The sequence below is a fragment of the Chinchilla lanigera genome, unplaced genomic scaffold, assembly GCF_000276665.1.
Source record: "Chinchilla lanigera isolate Chin_1 unplaced genomic scaffold, ChiLan1.0 scaffold00019, whole genome shotgun sequence".
In the NCBI taxonomy this organism is placed as follows: Eukaryota; Metazoa; Chordata; class Mammalia; order Rodentia; family Chinchillidae; genus Chinchilla; species Chinchilla lanigera.
This window is the reverse complement of record NW_004955420.1, coordinates 21,476,040-21,496,687: the sequence shown is the minus strand read 5'-3', so window position 1 is coordinate 21,496,687 and position 20,648 is coordinate 21,476,040. Positions and strand designations below refer to the sequence as shown.

At 46.9% G+C, this 20,648-nt stretch overlaps 1 protein-coding gene across 3 annotated transcripts in view; it reads right to left on the bottom strand.

Annotated features, from left to right (window-relative positions):
- Positions 1 to 15,036: 15,036 nt before the first annotated feature.
- The window catches only part of Dgkg (diacylglycerol kinase, gamma 90kDa), a 185,137-nt gene continuing 179,525 nt past the window's right edge, over positions 15,037 to 20,648 (bottom strand). For all 3 annotated transcript variants that reach the window (XM_005383282.2, XM_005383283.2, XM_005383284.2), the window contains one exon: positions 15,037 to 17,950. In XM_005383282.2, the coding sequence (XP_005383339.1) occupies positions 17,852 to 17,950 (99 nt within the window). In that variant the 3' untranslated portion in view covers positions 15,037 to 17,851. The remainder of the gene's footprint in view (positions 17,951 to 20,648) is intronic.

Sequence of the window (20,648 nt, the reverse complement as noted above, 5' to 3'; positions counted from 1 at the left end):
TTCACGTTTCCTTATTTTAGCCAAAGAAAGTCATATACAATATCTAGTGAATTCTGGTCTTCAGTATCTTCACTGGCCTAAAAGAGACGAGACATCATTGGATTAATGATAAGTCTGTTAGATTCATGGTACTGGGAAGGATCTGGGGAACTGACTAGTTCCCCTCATGTGCCCCCTCCTTAGAAAGTGACGCTCAGAGAGAAGCAGAGAGGGAAAGGGGGCGGCCTAGAGTAGCAGAGCCAGCCAAGGTGGACAGGCCTGGCAGCCCGCCTCCAGTTCCCGTTCTTCTCCTGAATGCTCCCTTCCCTCCCCTCCCTTCCTTGGCCTCTTCTATTTGCACCATTTCTGGAGCCTTCATGAACTCTTCCTCTTCCTGCCTATAACAGGTAATAGAAATTGGAATAAAAAAAAGATGTAGGCAGATTGAGGAATGGGCAGACATTAACAGAACAAAACACAACAGAAAAAAAATTTTAGGAGCCATGAAAACGAAGCCAGGGAGCCCCTTCGTGGTTGAAGAGTAGTTCGAGTGGAAAGACAGCAAGGGTGTGTTTGAAGGAGTGCCTGCACCCACAGGCTCAGGGCTGATGTCTGACTGTGTGGCCTTAATTTACTTGTTTTTAATCAGTCCGATAGGCTGTTAGGAGGAGCAAAGGAGAGCATGCTTCTGAAAGGGCTTTATTCTCAGTGACGCGCCATACGAATTGCTATAGCTTGGATGAAGTTTGTCCCCCAAGGGGTCATGTGATGGAGGCTTGGTCCTCAGTATGGTGGGGTTGAAGTTGTGATCTTTAGAAGGAGGGGTCTGGTGGGAGCTGTTTAGGAATACCGGCCTTGGAAGAGATTAAGGTCACCCTCATGGGATTATTTAGTATTTGCAAAAGTGTGCTCTTGTGCGTGAGCCTGACCCCTGAATCTCTGAGAGCCTGTCTTACCAGGCAATCTCTTCCACACCACTTCTGCATCTGTCATAAGACTCTCACTAGAGTATAGCAGAAGCCTGTGACATGCTCTTAAACCTCCAGGCAAGCCGGGTGTGGTGGTGCATACCTGTAATCCCAGCACTTGGGAGGCTGAGGCAGGAGGATCGTTGCGAGTTCGAGGTCAGCCTGGGCTACAAAGTGAGCTCAAGGCCAGCCTGAACTGCATAGTGAGACCCTGTCTCAAAAAGACAAAACCCCCCCCCAAAAACCCAAAACCTCCAGGCAAATAAATCTCTTTTCTTTATGGGTACCCCACCTCAGGGATTTTTTTATAGCAATGGAAAACAGACTAAGGTGCCAGGGATATAGCTCAGTGAGACAGCACCTGCCTGGCAAGTGCAAGGTCCTGCATTCCATTCTTGGTACCAAAAAAAAAGAAAGAAAGAAAGAAAGAAAACAGACTAAGACACCAATAGTAGTTATTATCATTCATAAGAGGCCAGGAGACTTTGTCAATTGTTTGATCAAAGGGCATTAGCAAGATGACATGGTTGCTAAAGAAAGCTAATGTAGTATCCAGGGCAAGGGGTGCAGCTCTGTAATTGTCCATTTGTTTGTGAGGCTCTGTGCCGAGTTCAGTTCCAGGAATCTCATTTCAAGGATTTCGCAGACTGCTCTTCCAGAGACAGTCGCAAAGTAGCCCAGGGTTTGAGAGTGTAACACGGATAATCTAAGGATCTGGAGGAGGTTTAGTTTGAAGGGGAAATAGTAAGAGATGGGGGCTGTTAGTGGAGTCCTGCTTCTGCTGAGAGGGTCCCTCACATGTTCTCCATGATCCCTCCAATTCTGAGACCACAGCGATCTACTGATCTCTCTGAACTTTCTGATCTGCTTTCCTCACCACCATTTGCGGAGCCTTCATGAACTTTCTGCTTCTTCTGTGAATGGCTTTAGGGTTTGCAATTCTGAAATATTTCCATAATAACTGATAGTCTGGCTTAATGGAAAGTTAAGAGGAAGGAATATTAAAAAACAAAGGCATTTTTGTTCCTTTGACGGGCACACAGTAACCTATTAAGTTCGGAGAAGGAACAATAACATGGTCATATGTGTTAAGAGAATCTTGTAAATACTGTAGCAAACGAATAGACGTCATTTACTCTCAGGTATAATTTAAAATGCAAACACAACTGCTAAAGGCTTTGTTCTTGAGTGGACTGGACATTTTCCTTGTTTCCACAGTTCTTTTGTGAGCTACTGAGAGTCAAGAAAATTCTCACTGTACGAATTATTTCCCATGCACTACTTCCTAGTCTCCTAATTTAAGTGCTTTGCTGATTTGGTTACAGCCAACGCGGTATAGGAACTGTTTTCTTGCTTTCCTGACTCCAGAAAAGCCATTTTCTGGAGGAAAATATTTTTCATGCATAGTTAGTGTTGCAGCTGGGAGACTGAAAATCTGGCTGAATCCCTGCAGCTGAGTGGGCAGCTGAGCTATTTCTAGTATTTTGTTCTGCCCTCGGGTAGCAATTATGTATCTGTCTCACAGGGCTCCACCTCAAACATCCCAACCATCATTTCAGAAACCTCCACCTCTACTCTGTGGCACAAAATAGAACCTGGCAGATCCACAGGGAAGGCGGAGGGCATGGGGAGGAATGAGTAACATTTGGTCAGTTTCCCTGAGGTCAGAGTCCCTTCCCAGCCCCAAGAGTGGCAGCAGGGACAGAGAGAAAACTGAGCATGCAGGGCAGGAGTTCCAGGGTGTTTGGAACCTGGCTGGTCAACTGCAGCAAAAAGCGGAACAGCAGTACTGGCTCTGCGGCTCCAGAGGGTGGCCAGCCAGGCCATACTGGGCCGGGAGGAGGGGCAGACAAAGCAACAGAAGCCCACACCCAGCTGGGAAGCGTCCGTGCCATGCTCATCTTCCCGGGATACTGCCCCCCTGCAGTCCCACCCCCGGGGCTGTTTTGTGAAGCCCACACATTTTTATCTGTCCACTCCCAGGTGTGACCTGGAACCTTGGCTCAGGGTGACCTGGAACCTATAGGCTAGTGGGGGACTTGTTCCCAGGTCTCACTTCTGGGGAGAAAGGTCAGTCAACTCCTGCATTCGGTTCTCATCCTCTGTCTTTGAGGATCTGCTTCTCACCAGGTCTGTTCTGCCTCAGGGTGCCTGCTCTCCTACAGGCTCCTATTGCACAGAGGCTCTCCAAATGTCACGGGCGCAAGGATCCCTCTGCGGTCCCAGTTTATAGAACATCTGATTTCAGAGCCCTGCTCTGAGGGGTCATGACTCAGGAGTTCTGAGAAGGACCCAGGAATCTAGAGCCCAGGTATTTCTAACCTAAGCCATCTACGAGCCACACTTGGACACACACCAGTTTCAAGAAGAGAACATAAATGTAGGGGTATGAGAGAGAGAGAGAGAGAGAGAGAGAGAGAGAGAGAGAGAGAGAGAGAGGCAGAACTAGGTTACTGATTGTATTTCTTGTTGAGCAAGTTAATCACCATTTTGTTTTGTTTTGTTTTGTATTTGTTTTTCTTCCGGTACCAGGAATTGAACTCACGACCTTGCGCTTGCAAGGCAGATGCTGTACCGCTGAGACCATGCACAACCCCAGTGCTCCGTGGCTGACTGGATAATCTGGACTTCTCCAGCAATGACATGTAAAGGAACCACCAGGAGGTCAGGGGCCAGCCATCTGCTGTCACTTTTATTTGCATTAAACCACAGAGCCAGGACACACACACACAGAACAAGTCCCCAGCGCTGTGTGCAGGCAGGCTCAAGCAGGCAACCACTGTTACACAACAGGGCAGCAGCAGAGTGGAAGAGCAGGGAGGGAAGGCTGTGGACCCCGGCACTGCGCTAATGAGTTACTGTCACAGTCTTGGCTGGTCACGTCTGTACTTACGGGATGCAGCTGAAGTGTTAGGGCCTTTAGCTTTAACCTGTACCAAGGGTACCCCCAAACATAGAGGTCTTGCCGAGCTCCCTCAAGTGGGTACAGTGCTTTTTCACCGTGGGATTGAGTCATCTCCCAACATACTGGCCACGAGACAGAGTAAAAGATTGGATACACAGAGAGGAAAATGTTTACGTTTCGGCTCAAGGGTGTGCACATGCGTGTGTGTACCTGTGTGTGTATGAGTGTGTGTAGAGGTGCAGGGCTCACCAAAGGGTTTCTTTGTAGTGTTTCACATTGCCCCCCTGAATCAGCTGATTTTTGAGTATGATCCATTCTTGAGAAGGAAAGGAAGTAGATTTTTAGCTGAGAGGCTAAGAGGAGCCCTCCAGGGTCGACAGGGCTGATCCAGCCCTAGGCCTGGTAGGAGATCCATGACGACGGAGACCCTGGCTTCTCTGCTCTGGCTACAGCATTTATTTACTCCAGGTGAAGGCAAGATCGCTGAAGCAGGCTGGTCTTCAGAGCTCCCCTGTTTGGCAGGTGGGAGAAAGAGAGGCCCCAGAAGGGTAAAGGACAAGTCCAAGACCACAAGGCTGAGACAGGACTGTACTCCACTCCCTGTGTTGCTCTTGCATTTCCTGGCAGGGTTTAACCCCTCAACCCCTTGTGAGATATGGAGTGGCTCTTTTCCCCGGAAGTGACCACAGAGCAGTTACCAGACTTTCCCAGGTTAGAAAGGTCTTCCTTGTTTTCTGCAGAGAGAGAAGAAAGTGTCCATCAGAAACCCTTTCGCAGGTGGTGTCTCAGAATTATGATTATTTGCTAACAATGACATTTTCTCTGAGATACCCACCAAGCGTTGAGGTCAGTGTCGCACAGAAGCACAAAAGGTTACTTCCTCCCATTCTATGGAAGAGAACAGCTGTGCTGTAAGCTGAGTCGGCAACTTGCTGTGGAGCCTCTTCTCTTTAGCTGGGTCATCTGCTTCTTGCCATCTGGAGATGAAAGAGACAAAATGCTGTAGGACTTGTCTTCTCACTGGGTGATTGGTATGCTAGACCACATTGTTTCTCTCAGGACTGTAGACCACCTTGGCGGATCAGCCCAGGTCAAAGGGGAACATCTGGAGCATCAGGCTGTAGGTGTACAGCTCCAAGTGTACACCTCGCTCCCACCTAAGGGACTGGGGAAATGGCTTTGGAGAGAAATTCTATATCTACTGATGGAGGAACCAGGGCTGAATGGTCACCATTTGCTATTTAACTATAACCAACAAAGCATGGACATTATGCTAGGTTGGCTACCCCTAGGTATGAAGGGTTATGAACTGATGTCATCTGGAGAACCCCAGGGGGCTGTGATTCCAAAATTCGCTCCTCAGCGGACTTTTCATCTTAATCAAGAGAGTCTGTTAGGAACTATAACTCCAGTAGGGTTCTGCTTGTGGGCTTTTGTTTGTTTTGTTGACTTTAGAGAAACTGAATCTGCTGATTCTATTGTTTTTCCACTGCAACCAAAATCCCTACGGCCTGAGATGTTCAACTATGTCATTACAGGTTAAACTTCCCAACTGTGCTAATCCCACAAGCATGTTCTATGTCTGTGACGTGACTCAAGATGTAGCACAGAGGGGCTGGGGATTTAGCTCAGCGGCAAAGCGCCTGCCTGGCAAGACAAGGTCGTGAGTTCGGTTCCCGAAGTTGTGAGGCCCAGGGTACGTCTTGAAATTGGGCTCTAGAGCGTGTCCTCTGAGCATTTCTGGTCTCCTCAGGGTTCTTTCTGATAGTCTCTGTTTTTTGTACAAACAAGCTAAGAAAAGAATCATGAGGTAGGATAGGCAGGAACAATGAGTGACTTCATGAGAATTAAAGAAGAAAAATGGAAGAAGCAGGATTTGGGGGTGAGTCAAGGTTGAGAAAAGCAGCATGTGATGGGAAAAGACGGAGAAAAAGGGAGAGAACCACACTGAAAAATATGAAGAGATTAGAGTACCTGGCAAATAAAACATTGCTTAAAAACTAAATATTTATTGATGAATCAATAAGTAAATGCGTGACTCATTCTAGTCAGCCCCATTCTACATGCGGGAAAAGTGAGCTGGACTTGTCCATGTTCCCATTGGTAAGTGGTGTCGGGGCAGGAACCAGAGTTAGCCTCGTGACTGGCCAAGTTCAATATGCTGCTGTGATGGTAGGATGCCCTCAGGACACAGCTGAGAGGCTCAGGAAAGAGAAGGGGCGCAACTGAGATCTTGTGTCTTCCCTGATACGGTCTCAGCGATGCTAAGCCCCAGGTAATGAGAGGAAGGCATTTCACTGTACAGGGCCTCTTCGTCTTCCTGTGTCTTTTCCTTCTCTGGTGGCAGGAGAATCAATCGTGACACAAAACCATCCCTTCTCTTCTTGGCAGCCATGTAACATATCCTCTGAATTAAAAGAGTGTCTCATAGCCCTTCTTTGCTTTATCTTTCCCCTCGCTTCTCTGAGTTTCCTGAATATAATTTCTAGAAGTTTCTCCTCTTCAAGAAAATAGAATAGGGGCTGGGGATTTAGCTCAGCAGCACAGGGCCTGCCTGGCAAGCGCGAGATAGTGAGTTTGATTCCCGGCACCGGAAAAAAATAACACCCCCAAAAAACAAAACAAAAAAAGAAAATAGAGTCGAGGATGACAGGACTTCTGCCAAATCAGTAGGCGCCAGGATCAGTTTCCTGCAGAAGACCTGTCTTCAAGACCAGTTTTCCTTCTGTGAGAAAACAGTTCTCACCGCTTTCGTTTTTTCCTTTGCCCTGCTCATAGACATCTTGGAATGAACTCTGGAGTTAGACAGAGTCCTCCAAGATGCCGCGGAGGCTTCAGCTTTCAGATCCCGTTTTACTTCTCTCACTGCTGTCTGTGCTGACCCAAAGCGGGATGGCCCTACACTCAGTGCTACTGTGAAGGGGGATCAACACATTCAAATGAACTTGGTGTTTTGAATTCACGTTTCTTCCCCCAGGAGATTGTGGCAGTTTTAATAACTGGGAAACCCTCCCTGCCACAAGATGGCTGATGAGCCAAGGTACGAATAGGCCTCTCTGTTCTGAGGAGATAGAGGAAGGAAGAATGACACTGCCTAGATTCAGCAACGCCAAGTGTGCGGAGACCCAGCCTGCATCCATCTCTGGGGAGTCCTGCCAAGAGCTCTTGCATAAGCTGCAGTGAGCTCATGTGTTTTCACGCACATCGACAGATCCCGGGCTTCAGGGCCAAGGGTTCGGCTGGAGGCGGGAGCTTAGAAGAGCTGTGTTCCTTCAAAGAGGGGGCGCTCTGCGAAGCAAACATGCTCCTACGCTCAGGATGATGAAAGCAGTTTTCAGCTTTGTGCCAGTCCACATTCCTCGTGGCGTCAGTGTCAGGGAAGGAGAGGGTGGTACTTGGTCTTATGAGCCCCAAGATGGGTGGCGGAGTGGGGATGTGTAATGAGTTGAAGGCAGCATGTGGGGGTATGGGTAAGACAGATTTCCTCCTGATGTATGGGAAGTCGGATAGGTGCCCAGTTCGGCCCCCTGTCCATAGGCTGGGCATCTGCCTTTGGCTGAGTGTCTGTTTCCAGCTTTTACTACCTAGGCTGTGCTGAAGTGGGAAATTCATTTCTTTCACTGACTGACATGGGCTGAATATTCTTTTTTTTTTTTTTGGTTTTTTGGTTTTTCTCCGGTACCGGGAACCGAACTCAGGACCTTGTGCTTGCCAGGCAGGCGCTTTGCCGCTGAGCTAAATCCCCAGCCATGGACTGAATATTCTGGAACCTGCTGTTACTCAGCCTTCCCTTTTGTGTGGAAGAAGGACCACACCAGTTGACCTTTGCAAGCCAACTAACCAGACGCCTTACCCAGCTCAAGCGGGACATTTTTTTAAAAGCAGGAATGTTTTAAATACAGCCAGGACCCTCTTTGGGTTCCACTCCAAACTTTCTCCTTGTGAGTGGTACTGATGTCTGACCCTAGGACAGCTGCAGTCAGCTCGCCCTGCACCTAGTGGCTAAGCATAGAGCAAGCAGGATGATCCCTGCTTTGCTTATACTTCACCTATTGAAATTCTTCCTCTGGGCCGGGCGTGGTGGCGCACGCCTATAATCCCAGCACTCGGGAGGCTGAGGCAGGAGTTCGAGACCAGCCTGGGCTACAAAGTGAGCTCAAGGCCAGCCTCAACTGCACAACAAGACCCTGTCTCAAAAAGAAATTCTTCCTCTGCATAAATGAGCCAACGCTGTTCAATCGGGCTTCCCAGACGTTCTCTTGGGGGTTGACACACTTCCAGTTTAGCTGTGCCCCAGCAGAGAGGAAGCTTTGTCTGCCATCTCAGCCTCCTGTCCCTCCCCCAGTCTAGCTTCAGCTTGTTCACTTGAAGGGGCACCGTTACCTATTTTTTATACAAATAAATGAGCATGCAGATGGCCTATTTTACTTGTTCAAACTAATCTTGTGTCCAGCCTCTCTGTAACTTTATACCTTAAACAATTTTTGTTTCAGAAGTAAGAACATTTTTTTTTTTTTTTAGGTGAATTTATTTATTGATTTATTTTTGTCTTTTTGAGACAGGATCTTGCTACGCAGGTCAGACTGGCCTTGAGCTCACTTTGTAGCCCAGGCTGGTCTTGAACTCACAATGATCCTCCTGCCTCAGCCTCCTGAGTGCTGGGATTACAGGTATGTGCCACCACGCCCGGCTTCAGGTGAATTTCTAATTCCTCTAAGTGTTTTGCATTCTTCTGGTGTTCTTAATGCTTATAAGATTTCCCGTTTACTGTCTTCTAAGATTTTAGTTAATATGCTGTTTATTTGCTTCTTTCCAGATCAGTCAGGAATATTTATTATTATTATTTTACACTGCTGGGGAATCGAACCCAGGACTTCATATGTGCTAGGCGAGCACTTTGCTGCGGAGATACAGCTCCAGCCCACAGCCAGGAATATTTTAAATATGGCTAAGACTGTCCTTAGATTTCATTCAGAATTTTCTCCTCACAGGTGATAGAGTGATGTCTTGATTAATTTCTATTTAGGCAGTAATTAGATTTAATCAGCTGAGAAATAACCAAGCTCCTATAAACGAATCCCTGAATCTCACTCTAGGAATGTGAAAGATACACGCAATCTTCAGTGCTTAAGAAAGGATCCCCCAAGATGATGCATGCTGAGTATTTGATGTGAGATGTCATGATACGTAGGGCTTACTTTTAACAATTTCAGGCAAAAAAGGGGTGAAACATATAGCGAAAGGTTAACAACTGTGAAGCCTCAGTGAGAGATACGTGGTTGCTCATTATACTCATGGCCCTACTCTTTGATGTATTTGAATATTTTCATAAAAAGGTGTTGCTTGTAGGTGTTTTAATTCCAGGGAGTATGTTCTTTAGGAGGCAGAGAGCGGGCAGACTGGAGCTTAATCATTTTGGGATTGCTACCACTACTTTAATGCCGTGGTAGCAGCAGGGTATGATGTACTAAACCCCAAACAGCAGGTCAGTGATATCCTCTATTACTAACACCTCCGTGTGTGCTTGGTTCCCCGAGTTAAAAGATCTAGTGGTCAGTCTTTTTACCTCATGGCTGTTAGGGAGAGAGGAAATATTCACCAGAAAAGCTTTTCTTTTCTTGAAGATCATGCCATTTTTCTGCTTATCAACTGGTACTAGTTTTCTTTTTTAAAAAATAAGACAAGGTAGAAAAATAAAGCTCATAAATTATTTTGAAAGTGTTGTTGAAGAGTCCCTCAATGGAAATTGTAGTCCTTCTGGATTATTCCTCTATTTCTTTCTTTCTTTCTTTCTTTTTTTTTTTTTTTTTTTTTTTTTTTTTTTTTTGGTCTTTTTTGAGACAGGGTCTCACTATGCAGTTCAGGCTGGCCTTGAGCTCACTTTGTAGCCCAGGATGGTCTCGAACTCACAACGATCCTCCTGCCTCAGCCTCCTGAGTGCTGGAATTATAGGCATGTGCCACCATGCCTGGCTGGATTCTTCTTCTAGACTGTCGTGTGTGTGTGTGTGTGTGTGTGTGTGTGTGTGTGTGTGTGTGTATTACTAGGGACTGAACTCAGGGCCTTAGAACTGAGCTATGCCCCCAACTTTTTTTCTGTATTTTTAAAAATTTTAAATTTTGAGACAGGGTCTTGCTAAGCCACTCGACTGCCAAGGCTGGGCTTGAGCTTGTGATGCTCCTGCTTCAGCTTCCCAGAGTGCTGGGATCACAAGTGTGCATTACCATGTCCAACCATCCAATAGATTTTTTTTTCTTTTTCTGGTACCAGGAATTGAACTCATGACCTTGTGCTTGCCAGGGAAGCACTGTGCCACTGAGCTAAATCCCCAGCCCCCCAACAGATTTTTAAAAGGACACTTTGAATATCCTCCTTTAGATGCATTACTCAATTCTGATGTTTGACTACCTGACCTCATTTCTCTTGCCCTTGATCTTTACTATGGTCTCTGTGTATCTTTTACCATGATCTTTAATACTATGTGAGTACTTTGATCTGACTGTGTGCTTCACTGGGTGCTGGTTGTGGCCGTCTCTGCTTTGAGTAGTCTCAGGACATAGCCCAGTTGGTGCCTGGGAGGGAGGACCTACAGGGGTGGGAGGAGAAGGTGCCCATGGGCTTTCTGCTGTCTGGATCTGCTCCTCTCTTTAGCGTACCCTCCACCCAGACACACGAGTGCCATTTTCCAGTCCAGGTCTGTGCAGGGGAAGAGAGGGCCTTGGGTGTCCAGTCTGAGAAGCTCTTAACACAAGGGATCGGCCTGGGGGTTGAAAATCCCTGTCACTGTGCTTGAAGCTCAGAAATCGCTAAAGGCTCAGGAGGCACAGACATGGGCTCTGAACGCAGACGCTGACAGTTCAGTCCTGAATCTGCCACTGTGAGGTTTGTTCTGTTTCTGTTTCCTCACTTATCAAATGGGCAGCCAGATAGCAACAACCAGCTTTGTAAGGTGCTTGTGAAGTTCTAAAGTGCAAATAAACGGGATAGACTTTGGACTAGATAATAAGCCATAATTGTCGTGCAATAACAATTTCACGAATACCCTACACATTTTGGTTTTGCCACTAACAAACCCAACTATAACCTCTCTTTCTCTCTCTGAGTTTTGACTCTTTGCTTCTAGTTGTGGACTGCAGTGTTCATGTTCACCTTCCTTGCCCAAACCAACCTTCTAAGAAAAAATCCAGTTCTCTTTCATCTCATGAATCTTTATCTTATTATGCGGATCTCTTACTGCGTTAGAACTCTACTTTTATGCTGCTTTCTTTTTTCCTCTGTCGGTTTTGGCCTGCTCTCGAAGAAGTGGATTGCAAACATTTCTGCCTTTCTGTTCAAGCTGAATTTCATATTTTCTGAATCATGAAGCTGCCCTCCATGTGACCTAGACAGCCCTTTGATGATCCATATTTAGCTGTATCCATCACTCAACAGATGTCTGGGTAAAGGCCCCCATGAGCTCCCTCTACATCCTGTGGTTTCAAGTTCCTGAGTTGTTAGTTAAAAAGCTTTCATCCCCCTGCCCCTCCTCCCACTCCAGGGTAGAAGGACAGATTCGCACTTTAGCTATTCATTCATTTGCTCATTTTACAAATATTTACTTATTACCTACTACATTCTTGAAACGGGGCTAGGGGTTATCCCCTTGGTTTCCAAATTACATTTTCCTAACTTGACCCATTTACAATAGTTATATTTTCTGGTGAGAACTGACAATTAGCATTCAATTAAATGATATCTTCTATCTGTAGTGTTCCTGCCCCCTGGGAGACTTGGAGGCTTAATGGCAAACTGATGCCTTGATATAATGCACCTGCTGTTGCATATGTAGATTTCAGGATAGCGCAGGTCCATTGTGGCTTTGCCTAAGGAGGTTTAGTTAGCAGCTGAGGCTACCTGACTCTGTTTAACGTCCTGTACCAGGGACATGGGAAATGAAGTGGTAACAAGACTAGAATGCCCAGCAAGCTAAGGAGATAATTTCCAGAACTCCTTAGTTTTCTTCGCCCCTGGTTTCCCACAAAGATACCCATGAGGGAAAATGCTTCTTTGCCTTTGGAGCACTCTGGATCTCCCCATTAGATAGCATCTCTTGGCATCTGAAAGGCAGCCTGCCATTCTGTTCTCTTGTGGAACACAGATGGCCCAGCCCACGCCTATCACTAATGAGGATCACACGCAGAGCCTCCTTGCTGGAGGCTCCCTTCAACAACACCAGCATTCCTTCCCCTGCTGCCTGGTCACTGTTGACCATGACATTTAAGCCTTAGAAGACTGTTGTTCTCCCACTCACTGAGCTGAACAAAACATGGATTAAGTACGTGCTGGGAAATAGGTGCCATCCCACTAGAACTTGAAGATACTGAGGATTAAGGGACGGCTGCCAATTGAACAGCAAGGGTGAGGTTTTGGGATCTAGCTGTCCATGGCGGCTGCTGAGTTTAAATATGAACAAGCACTGGGAGGTCTTCCGTAGAATATAATTAAATGGCTATGCAGAGGTTGAACAGATAGGATATCAATTTGTTAATGTTGTATAACTTCATCTAAGACACCAGTAGGGTTGGAAACGGGTAGGAATGTTGAGAGCATTAAAATATAGCGGAAAAAGCATAGATTTCGATGCAAAATAGACATGGGCTAAGTCCTGGTCTACTACTTGATAGCTGTTGGACCAGGCTCTTCAACTTTCTATGCACTAATTCCTTTGTCTGTGAGATAAGTACAATGCATATCTCATAGGCTGTTCTGTAGATGAAAAGGAATAGCACATAAAAAGATCTTGACATAGTACTGGCTCCTAGTAAGCAGTGAATGGGAGTTACCTTTCTTATCCCTCTTTCCTGTTTTCTTTCTATAACAGAATGTTGAAATATGCATTCCAATATGGTAGAACATCAGTTGAGCTAAAAGCAATGGCTCCGTATGAAAGTCTATATGATTCTGTTCTCCAGTTTTATTTAAAAATTGATTGATATTTGAGGTGTTGGGTAGGCTTTTTCCTTGCTATTTCATGTCTGATGTATGTCTTATATTTTTGACTAGAAGGCTTTCACACTGCTAATATGGACCCCAACAGAGGTGGAAACTCTCCTTTGGTTCTGATTCTGGTAGTCACCATTCCTTCAACTCTTAAGAGCTGGTGAGGACAGACCACGACCATCACCGGCTGCCCTGAGTGAGGCAGGTCAGTACTGGGTGTATAAGTCTGGTCTAACTGGTCAGTGCACACTGATCTAGACATTTTTCTTAGAGTCATTTATCATTCTCTCAGAAAATAAAGACTAACAAGTAATGCGGCTCAAAAGGAATGATTAGCTGGGTGTGGTGGTGCATGACTGTAATCCCAGCACTCGGGAGGCTGAGGCAGAAGGATCATTACAAATCGAGACCAGCTGGGGCTACAAAGTGAGCTCAAGGCCAGCCTGAACTGTGTAGGGAGACCCTGTCTCAAAAAGACAAAAAAAAAAAAAAAAAAGGAATGACTACATCTATTGATTTAACATTGATGATTACAAAAACAGTTTCAACAGCTTTTGGGGCAAGGGAAATCAGCTACTGCTTACTCTCTACCCAACCAGGTTAAAGCTTTTCCTGTAAGAGCAGGTGAATGTTCATCACCACCCAGCACTCAGACAGCAGCCCTTTCCTTATCAGCTCGGGTCCAAGAGTAGTAATTACTTGAACGAAATCCCACTTCTCTACAACTGTCTTCTTTAGATGTTGTTCTGCTCCCTGGGGCTACACAGATGGAAGTCTTAACCTGATACCAGTCATGTTTCCCCTCTACTTTGTCTTCTCAATAAGCCCCTCCCTGTCCCTCTCCCATTCAAGGAACAGAGTCCAGATGCTTGATCTTTGCTTGAAGATGTGTAGAGAACAATAAAAATAAAAATAAACCACAGAGAAGAAGGTGGCACATGCTTTGTAGTTCCAGTTAGTAGAGAGGCTGAAACAGGAAGATCGCTTGAGCCCACCAGTTCAAGGTCAACCTGGGCAACATAGGGAGACCTTCTCTCAAAAACAAGCAAAAGACAAAACAAACAATCAACCAACCAACCCCAAAGTGCCTGCAGGCTGGAGACTTCCTGTCCTAGAAAAGTACTACCTGGGATGTTATTGAAGAGAGTGGCTACTTGCGTGCTCCTATCTCCACTGAGAACAAATAAAGGTGGGCTGAAGGTGCTGCTGCCTAATCTACAGCTACCGACAAAGGACTCCATGGTTCTTTCCTACGAGTTCTTCGCGTTTCTCTATGTATCTCCTAGTAGGGGCTAGTACGTCACCATAGAACTTTTTTCCACGGAAGATTTTACGGATACTAGTTTTTGCAAGACAGTGTCTGGGATATTATGATTTCAGATATGCTACGAGGACTTAGACTAGATGTACGGAATACTTTTCTGATTGATTAGTATCACATTCTGGAAGTGCTGGGTGAGGAGTATGGTGCTTGCTTCCTTGGAGGGTTGGTAGACTTCCTCCTTCCTCCGCCTCTGCCTCCTCTAACGTTGGCATCAAGCGCCCACCTGCCTGGGAGTGCGAGGGGTAGGGAACCTGAGGGTCTGCATCCTCCCATCCCCAGGCTTCTGTCTTTATGGATCCTCACTGTTGCAGTGGTGCACGGAAGGCACAGCCTGGCTGGGACAGGAGGTAATTGAGAGTTTTGGCCAAGAGAAGAGGGGGCTCGAGATGGGAAAAGTTGATGCAATTATTTTTGGCAGGAGTTGGAACCAAAGCAGCAGGAGAGAGTAAGTTTTAAGACTCTCTGGCAAAGTAACTTCCTAATCTGTCACTGAGTATGTGTAAAAAAGTGATTAGTGGGTCTCTATATTTATCATGATTACTCACAAATATGTGATTTACATAATATATACAGCACATTAAGTACTATGTCACCTTATATAATGTGCATATGTATAATGTATATGCATGTTATGTAATGCCAGTCTGGAGGCTCTTCCAGGTTCTGCCAAGTAGTTCCTAATTTATTTGGCAATTTTAACGTATCTTTTCCATCTGTGAAAAGAACGCTCTTGAGAGAAGCTGGTCTCTGACCTGCATATAATCGTCATAGCGAGTCTATCTCCATTCTCAACTGACTGGGGAAACCCCACAAAGACCAAACCGTAATGAGATGCAACTCCTCGCCCATCAGTCCAGGGACAACACAATGCACTGAAGACCTGCTGTTTTACTGTTTTTATTGATCGCGGGGTGAGAGCACGAAGGCAGGTGAGAATGAACATGTCTATAGCACAGTAAGAATCAGAATAAGACAAGAAGTAAGGGACTGGGTTCTCCCTCGACTCCCTAAATGGGTGGCTTGGAGAAGTCACTAAGTCTCATTAAGCCTCATTCTCCTTGTTATGATTGAGATAACAATATCTTCTTTGCTAACCTCAGTTATTGCTGTGGGGATCACTCTGAGGAGGCACTTCACAGGGAGAAACCGCAGTCATGGTGTTTAAAAAGTGATTTGCCAAGTAAGATTAAACAACAACGCGAGACTTACTAAGGTTACTGAATCGGCAGTCAATGCACTGAAGTTTGTTCCACTGTGCTCCTGTAAGGGGGACCCGGGAATGTCTTTCCAGCAGTATTCAAGTTCTGCTCACTGGGTGGAGTAGATGGAAGCCCATCTTGGCATGGCCCCTGCATGAGACTTGTGTCTGAGAATAACTTCACCTGTTGATAGTATTGTGTCTCAACAGCCTCAATCTTGGGGGAATGAGGACTAAACTTTACATAAAAGCTCCTGTAAATGTCTTAGAATCAGGGACCCCAAATCTGAACCTGTCTCAGTTTCAGAACCAAGCGGCTTCTGAGGTGCTACCTGTCGTCATTCTGGAGCTTGCTGGACCCATCACCTAGGAGCCCATCAGGAAGGGTATGCTTTAGGTGGCCTGGTTTCGCTTTTCTCAGAGTTCAGCACTTGAATTGAGTAGGATGGTCCCAGATCTCAGTCCCAGATGGTCTTAGATGACTGCTTCCTTCAGAGGTAGACCCCGTTTGCATACACCATCTTAATATTGCCTTCCTTGTCCAGAGCTCCTGTCCCAGGGCAAAGAAACTAGAGGCAGCTCCATGGAGTGGTGTCAAGTGGGCCCAGGACTTGAGAAATCTGCCAGAGGGATGGAGGCCGACGTGAGCCCAGAGGCCAAGAAAACATTGCTTTGTGCCGATGAAGCTCTGCAGAGTTGGCCTTGGGAGAAGAGGGGGATGCCGGCACCATGTGAATGAAGCCTGCAGCACACCGAGACCCCTCTGTGCCGGGGGAGGCGTCCTGCACAAAGTGCTCAGTCCTCATGACTCTCTCTGAGGTCATGGTGCCTGCAGCCAGGGGACTTTCCACGCTAAGAGACTCTGGGGACCAAGAGGAGGGTCGCGCAGAGAGTTCATTTGGATGGTCTGTGCAATGCCTTTAGCTCAGAGCTTCAGCTTCTCCCCAGTTCAGTCCAGAGAGAGCTGGGAAGCCTTCCCAGGGCCCGGATGGCTTGTGTGAATTTGCCCTTCTGCACACGTGCTGCATGTTTGTTCCTCCCTGCAAACCTGGATCCGGGTAGAATCCCTCCTCAGTGACCAGGAATGACTCTACTCCCAGTGTGCAGGTTCCTTCCTCCAGTAAATATCTTCTCAGGGGCACTTCCTTTTGAACGTTAGGCAAAACACCATGGAGAAGCCGTGTCACTTTTCTGAGACTCAGTTTCCTTGTTTGACAAACGGGAGAGTAAATCCTGTCCAGCAGTGCTTCCATGGCTGCTTTGAGGACCCATAATCGGCGTTTTCTTCATGACAAGCCGCTCCTTTAATTCCCCTTACACCCTGTGGTTGGCACAGGGGAACATGTCTTGACAATGAAATGGCAAAGGTGGGTAAGAGCCTTCTTCTTCTTTCCCACTTTCTTTTCCCGTATTACCTATGCTTATTTCCAATCAGGAAAAGTCCATCAGTAAATAAATATTTATGTATTATATATAAATATACATGCTACATATATACATATGTAAGACCGTCCGAAGGTCCTTCGGGTCACACTGGGAGAACGGGAGATGCCAAGAGCACAGGGAACCACCCAGTGGGTGATTTCCTGGTTTCCCCAACAAGGTCCCTTCCTCCCGTCTTCTCTGCCTTCGGGAATAGACTGCCACCAGGGCTTGGAAGAGGAAACGTGTTTTGATCTGGGAGTGGGGGTGGGGCACAAAGAAGCTGGGATTTTTTTTTTCTTCTTCTTCCCTTTTTTATACACCGATTTGACACCGATTTGAAAAATAAATCCCAGTTTCTCCGCTTTCCCTCCCAGGTGTTCACAGAACTAAGAAAATAAATACCACATCTGAGATGTGCTGCGCAGGCAGCTCTGGAGCTCTTGGAGCCGTCTCTAAACAAACACTCAGCCACCAGGAGCGGGCCGGAGAAATGAACGAGTGCCCACTGACGGCGCGGGGCACCGAGCACGGAGAGGCAGCCCGGGGCAGGCGGCCTTTCTGCTGCCTCAGCGACTTCGGGGAGAAGTTGTCCGTCAAAGGGCAACCGAGAAACCATCGCGCGCTTGCAGAGCCCCGCCGAGGAGTCTGCTCGGAGGGCTGGAGGCCGCTGTCTCCGTACAGAAGGACCTTTGTGCAGATTCTCTGGAACGGAGCTCTCGGCCTTGACCACATCCGAGAGCTCACCGGGGGCAGGAGTCCTGCAGCCTGCTCCTCGTGGGCGTCGGCGAGGAAACATGCAGGGCTGGTGCAAAGAAGGGGCACGTTCTCTTTGCTCTCTGCAAGTCCTGCTCAAGGCCCGTGGGGGTGTGGGGTTGCTGCGGCCCTATGTATATTTGAAATGTCCCGTGGGACTGGTTCTGTTAGGGGTGTTTCGATTACTGAAATAGATTGCATGGCAAGGTGAAGTTTTCTTCCAAAAGGGCGGCTTCGCTGTGTGTGTGTGTGTGTGTGTGTGTGTGTGTGAGAATGTTACAGTTTCTTGTTCTCTGTCTTGGTTGAGCTGGCATTTGAGTCTAGTCTTTGGACCGGCTTTTCCTCCTCAGTGAGAAGAAGCTGCTCTTCTGGGGAGGCCCCATCATCATGGGCGCTTGGTTCTTGTGAGTAATTTTAATCTAAAAGCAAAGATACAGAAACGAATTAGTGGCAATGCAGACCCGCAGTACGAGGGACAAGAGTTGCCCAGAGAGGAACAGAGGGCAGCTTCAGGCTGGAAGGAGCCCCATGCAGAAGGACAACTGTCCTTGAACGGCTTCAAAATTGGCAACTTGACCCTGACTGGGCCTGGAGCTTGGCACTGCTGGGAGTGAGGGGCGGAAAGCCTGGGGAGAGACAGGTGTGAGCTTCCCACGTGGCGATCGGCTCGCACCTGTCTTGTGTCTCTGCTATTCATAGATTGTCAGAATGTCACAGCCGAAGGAGACCTTCTCGTTCAAGCCCTCTGTGGGATGGATGAAAACGGGAGCCCGGGCCCCACGGGGACTTAGGTTAGCCTGAGTTCACTCCCACTGGGCCGAACAGAGCCACAGAGCCCAGGTCGTTAGAGACCCGGGCTCCCTCCTGCCCAGGCAGTGGGACAGGTGTCAACGAGCTGACCTGGAGCTTGCAGTATGACCTCTGCCCAAGCAACAGCATGTGGATGGTTCCCAAGCGAGTCTCAGGTATTTCCTCTTTTCTTACCCCCTGAGGAAAACCCTACTTTCTCTGAAAACCATTTTAAAAAATTGAGGGTTTAAAAACATCCTGTCCTCTAAACTTTGAGTCAGTTCAATGAGAAAGACACTGGTTCTCAGTTTCGCCTTTCTTCCCAGCACTGTCCTCAGAACGTGGTCCCAAGATGCGTAATGCCTATTTGCATGTGGTCTTGTGACTGCCCCCTCAGTAACCTGTAGTATCCATCCATCAGCAGCACTGATCAGAGGTGACACATATTCAGGGTGGAGCAGATAATGCGGGAACAGGAGGCACGTAAGACTCAGAGGCCTGGGACTGACTTGCCCAAGACCTACACACGAGTCCCAGGACTCCTGCTTTTCTGCTGCGAAACTTTGGATGAATCACTTAACCTTCAGGGCTCGCTGAACTGTAAGTGAGGATAATAACATTTGTCCTGTTTTTATTTTCCCACAAAGATCACAGGCTGAACTGCCAACGAGAGCCCACTGTAAACTGTACAGTGGAAAGTAATAGTTAAACCCTTGTCGCTTTGTACTGGAGGAGAAGAAACAGAATCTATGAGCCCATAAATCTAAGAAGCCAGTCTGGTGGCTTTTACCACATTATTGGAACTGACAGTGTGATCACAGAAAACAGAAAAAGTTTTGAAGAGAGAGACAATGCAACAAGTGTAAGTAATGTAGGATAGACCAGATGTCCAGTGTGGCAGGTGGCTGGTGTAGGCGCCAGGCATGATGGTGACACCTATAATCCCAGCACTCAGGAGGCTGAGGCAGGAGGATTGGCTGTGCACTTGAGGCCAGTGTGGGCTACCTAGTGAGTTCAAGGGTAGCCTGGACTACATAGTGAGACCCTGTCTCAAAAGGACCAAAAAAAAAAGGTAGTGGTGGGGTGACAAGGTTGGGTTCCTAGGAGGTAATAGGGAGCCATGAAAGATGGCTGGAGAAATAACAGGGTGAGAAGGGGAAAAAATGAGAGAAATCACTGCACAGCTGTTGTCAGAGTGAGCAGATGTGGGAACATCTGGCTAAGAGGGTGCTACTGTAAGCCACCTTCGCGTTTACAGCGGTGTAAGAAATAACGCTGTGTAACGGACAGAAAAGGCAGGAACAAGCCATTGTGGATAATTCTACAGCTTGGAGATGGAAGCAGGTCCTTCCGTTAGCTTCCCATTGCCTGGAGGTCTCACAGGGGAGTGCGTGGCTTTGTGGTTGTCACCAGAGAAACCAACCAAGAATCCACCAAGCACCATTTTGTGTTGTGTGTCTTCTTGTGGGAGCTGTTTTGTTCCAGGGTCTTTGGAAGCGGGCTGGGGACTCCAAAGCATGTGTCAAGGGCATGCAGTTTAGCATGTGTGGGCAACAGTGATTTCTGGCACATTCCTTCGGGTGCCCCTCAGGTGCCCGTGGAGGAGGACTTTTGCTTTTTCACCTTGGCATAGCACCTGCTCAGAGCATGCTGGGGAGGGACACAGCCAAGGGTGAGAGCGCCCTCCTGGCAGTGGAGTGGCTCGGTTTTGGGTACAGGTGGCAGCTGGTGCTGACTGCATTGCCCGCTAATAGAGCTGTTCTCCTCTTCCTCCTCCTCCTTCTTTTTTTTATTTTAATAATAGAAGACCCGGGCTTCTCCTTTCTCTCCTTCTGGCTGAGCTTGTTAGTACCTCCAAGGCAAAGAGGAGGAAGTGAAACTCAAATTTCTCCTGGTTGGGTTTTCAGCACTTTTGACAAAGGTCTTGATAGGGCAGGACTTTGGAACTTTTGGGTAACATGATATTTTGGTCATATTTGTGGATTCTATTACTGTAGATAGCTGAGAGAAGTATGAGGTCATATCCTCGTTTTGAAGCAAAGAGATGTTAGTTCCTGAGCCCCAGTTTTCAAAGGGATAGTGTGTAAAATAGTAAGAAAGTAACCTGCTCTTTGATATAGATTTTATACATATCTTCTCCTTAATCTTCTAAATATTTATGTTGATTCTTGGCTTGTAAAATTTAAAATTGGTTAATATTAAATATGTCACTTTTTTCTTTGAACAGCCCTGCCCATGTTGTAGTTATAATAATCTATTTTCCTCCAGAGCTAATAATGTTGTTTTCTTTAATTTGAGCCTTTTTGTGTTCTGTTTTTTTTTTTTTTT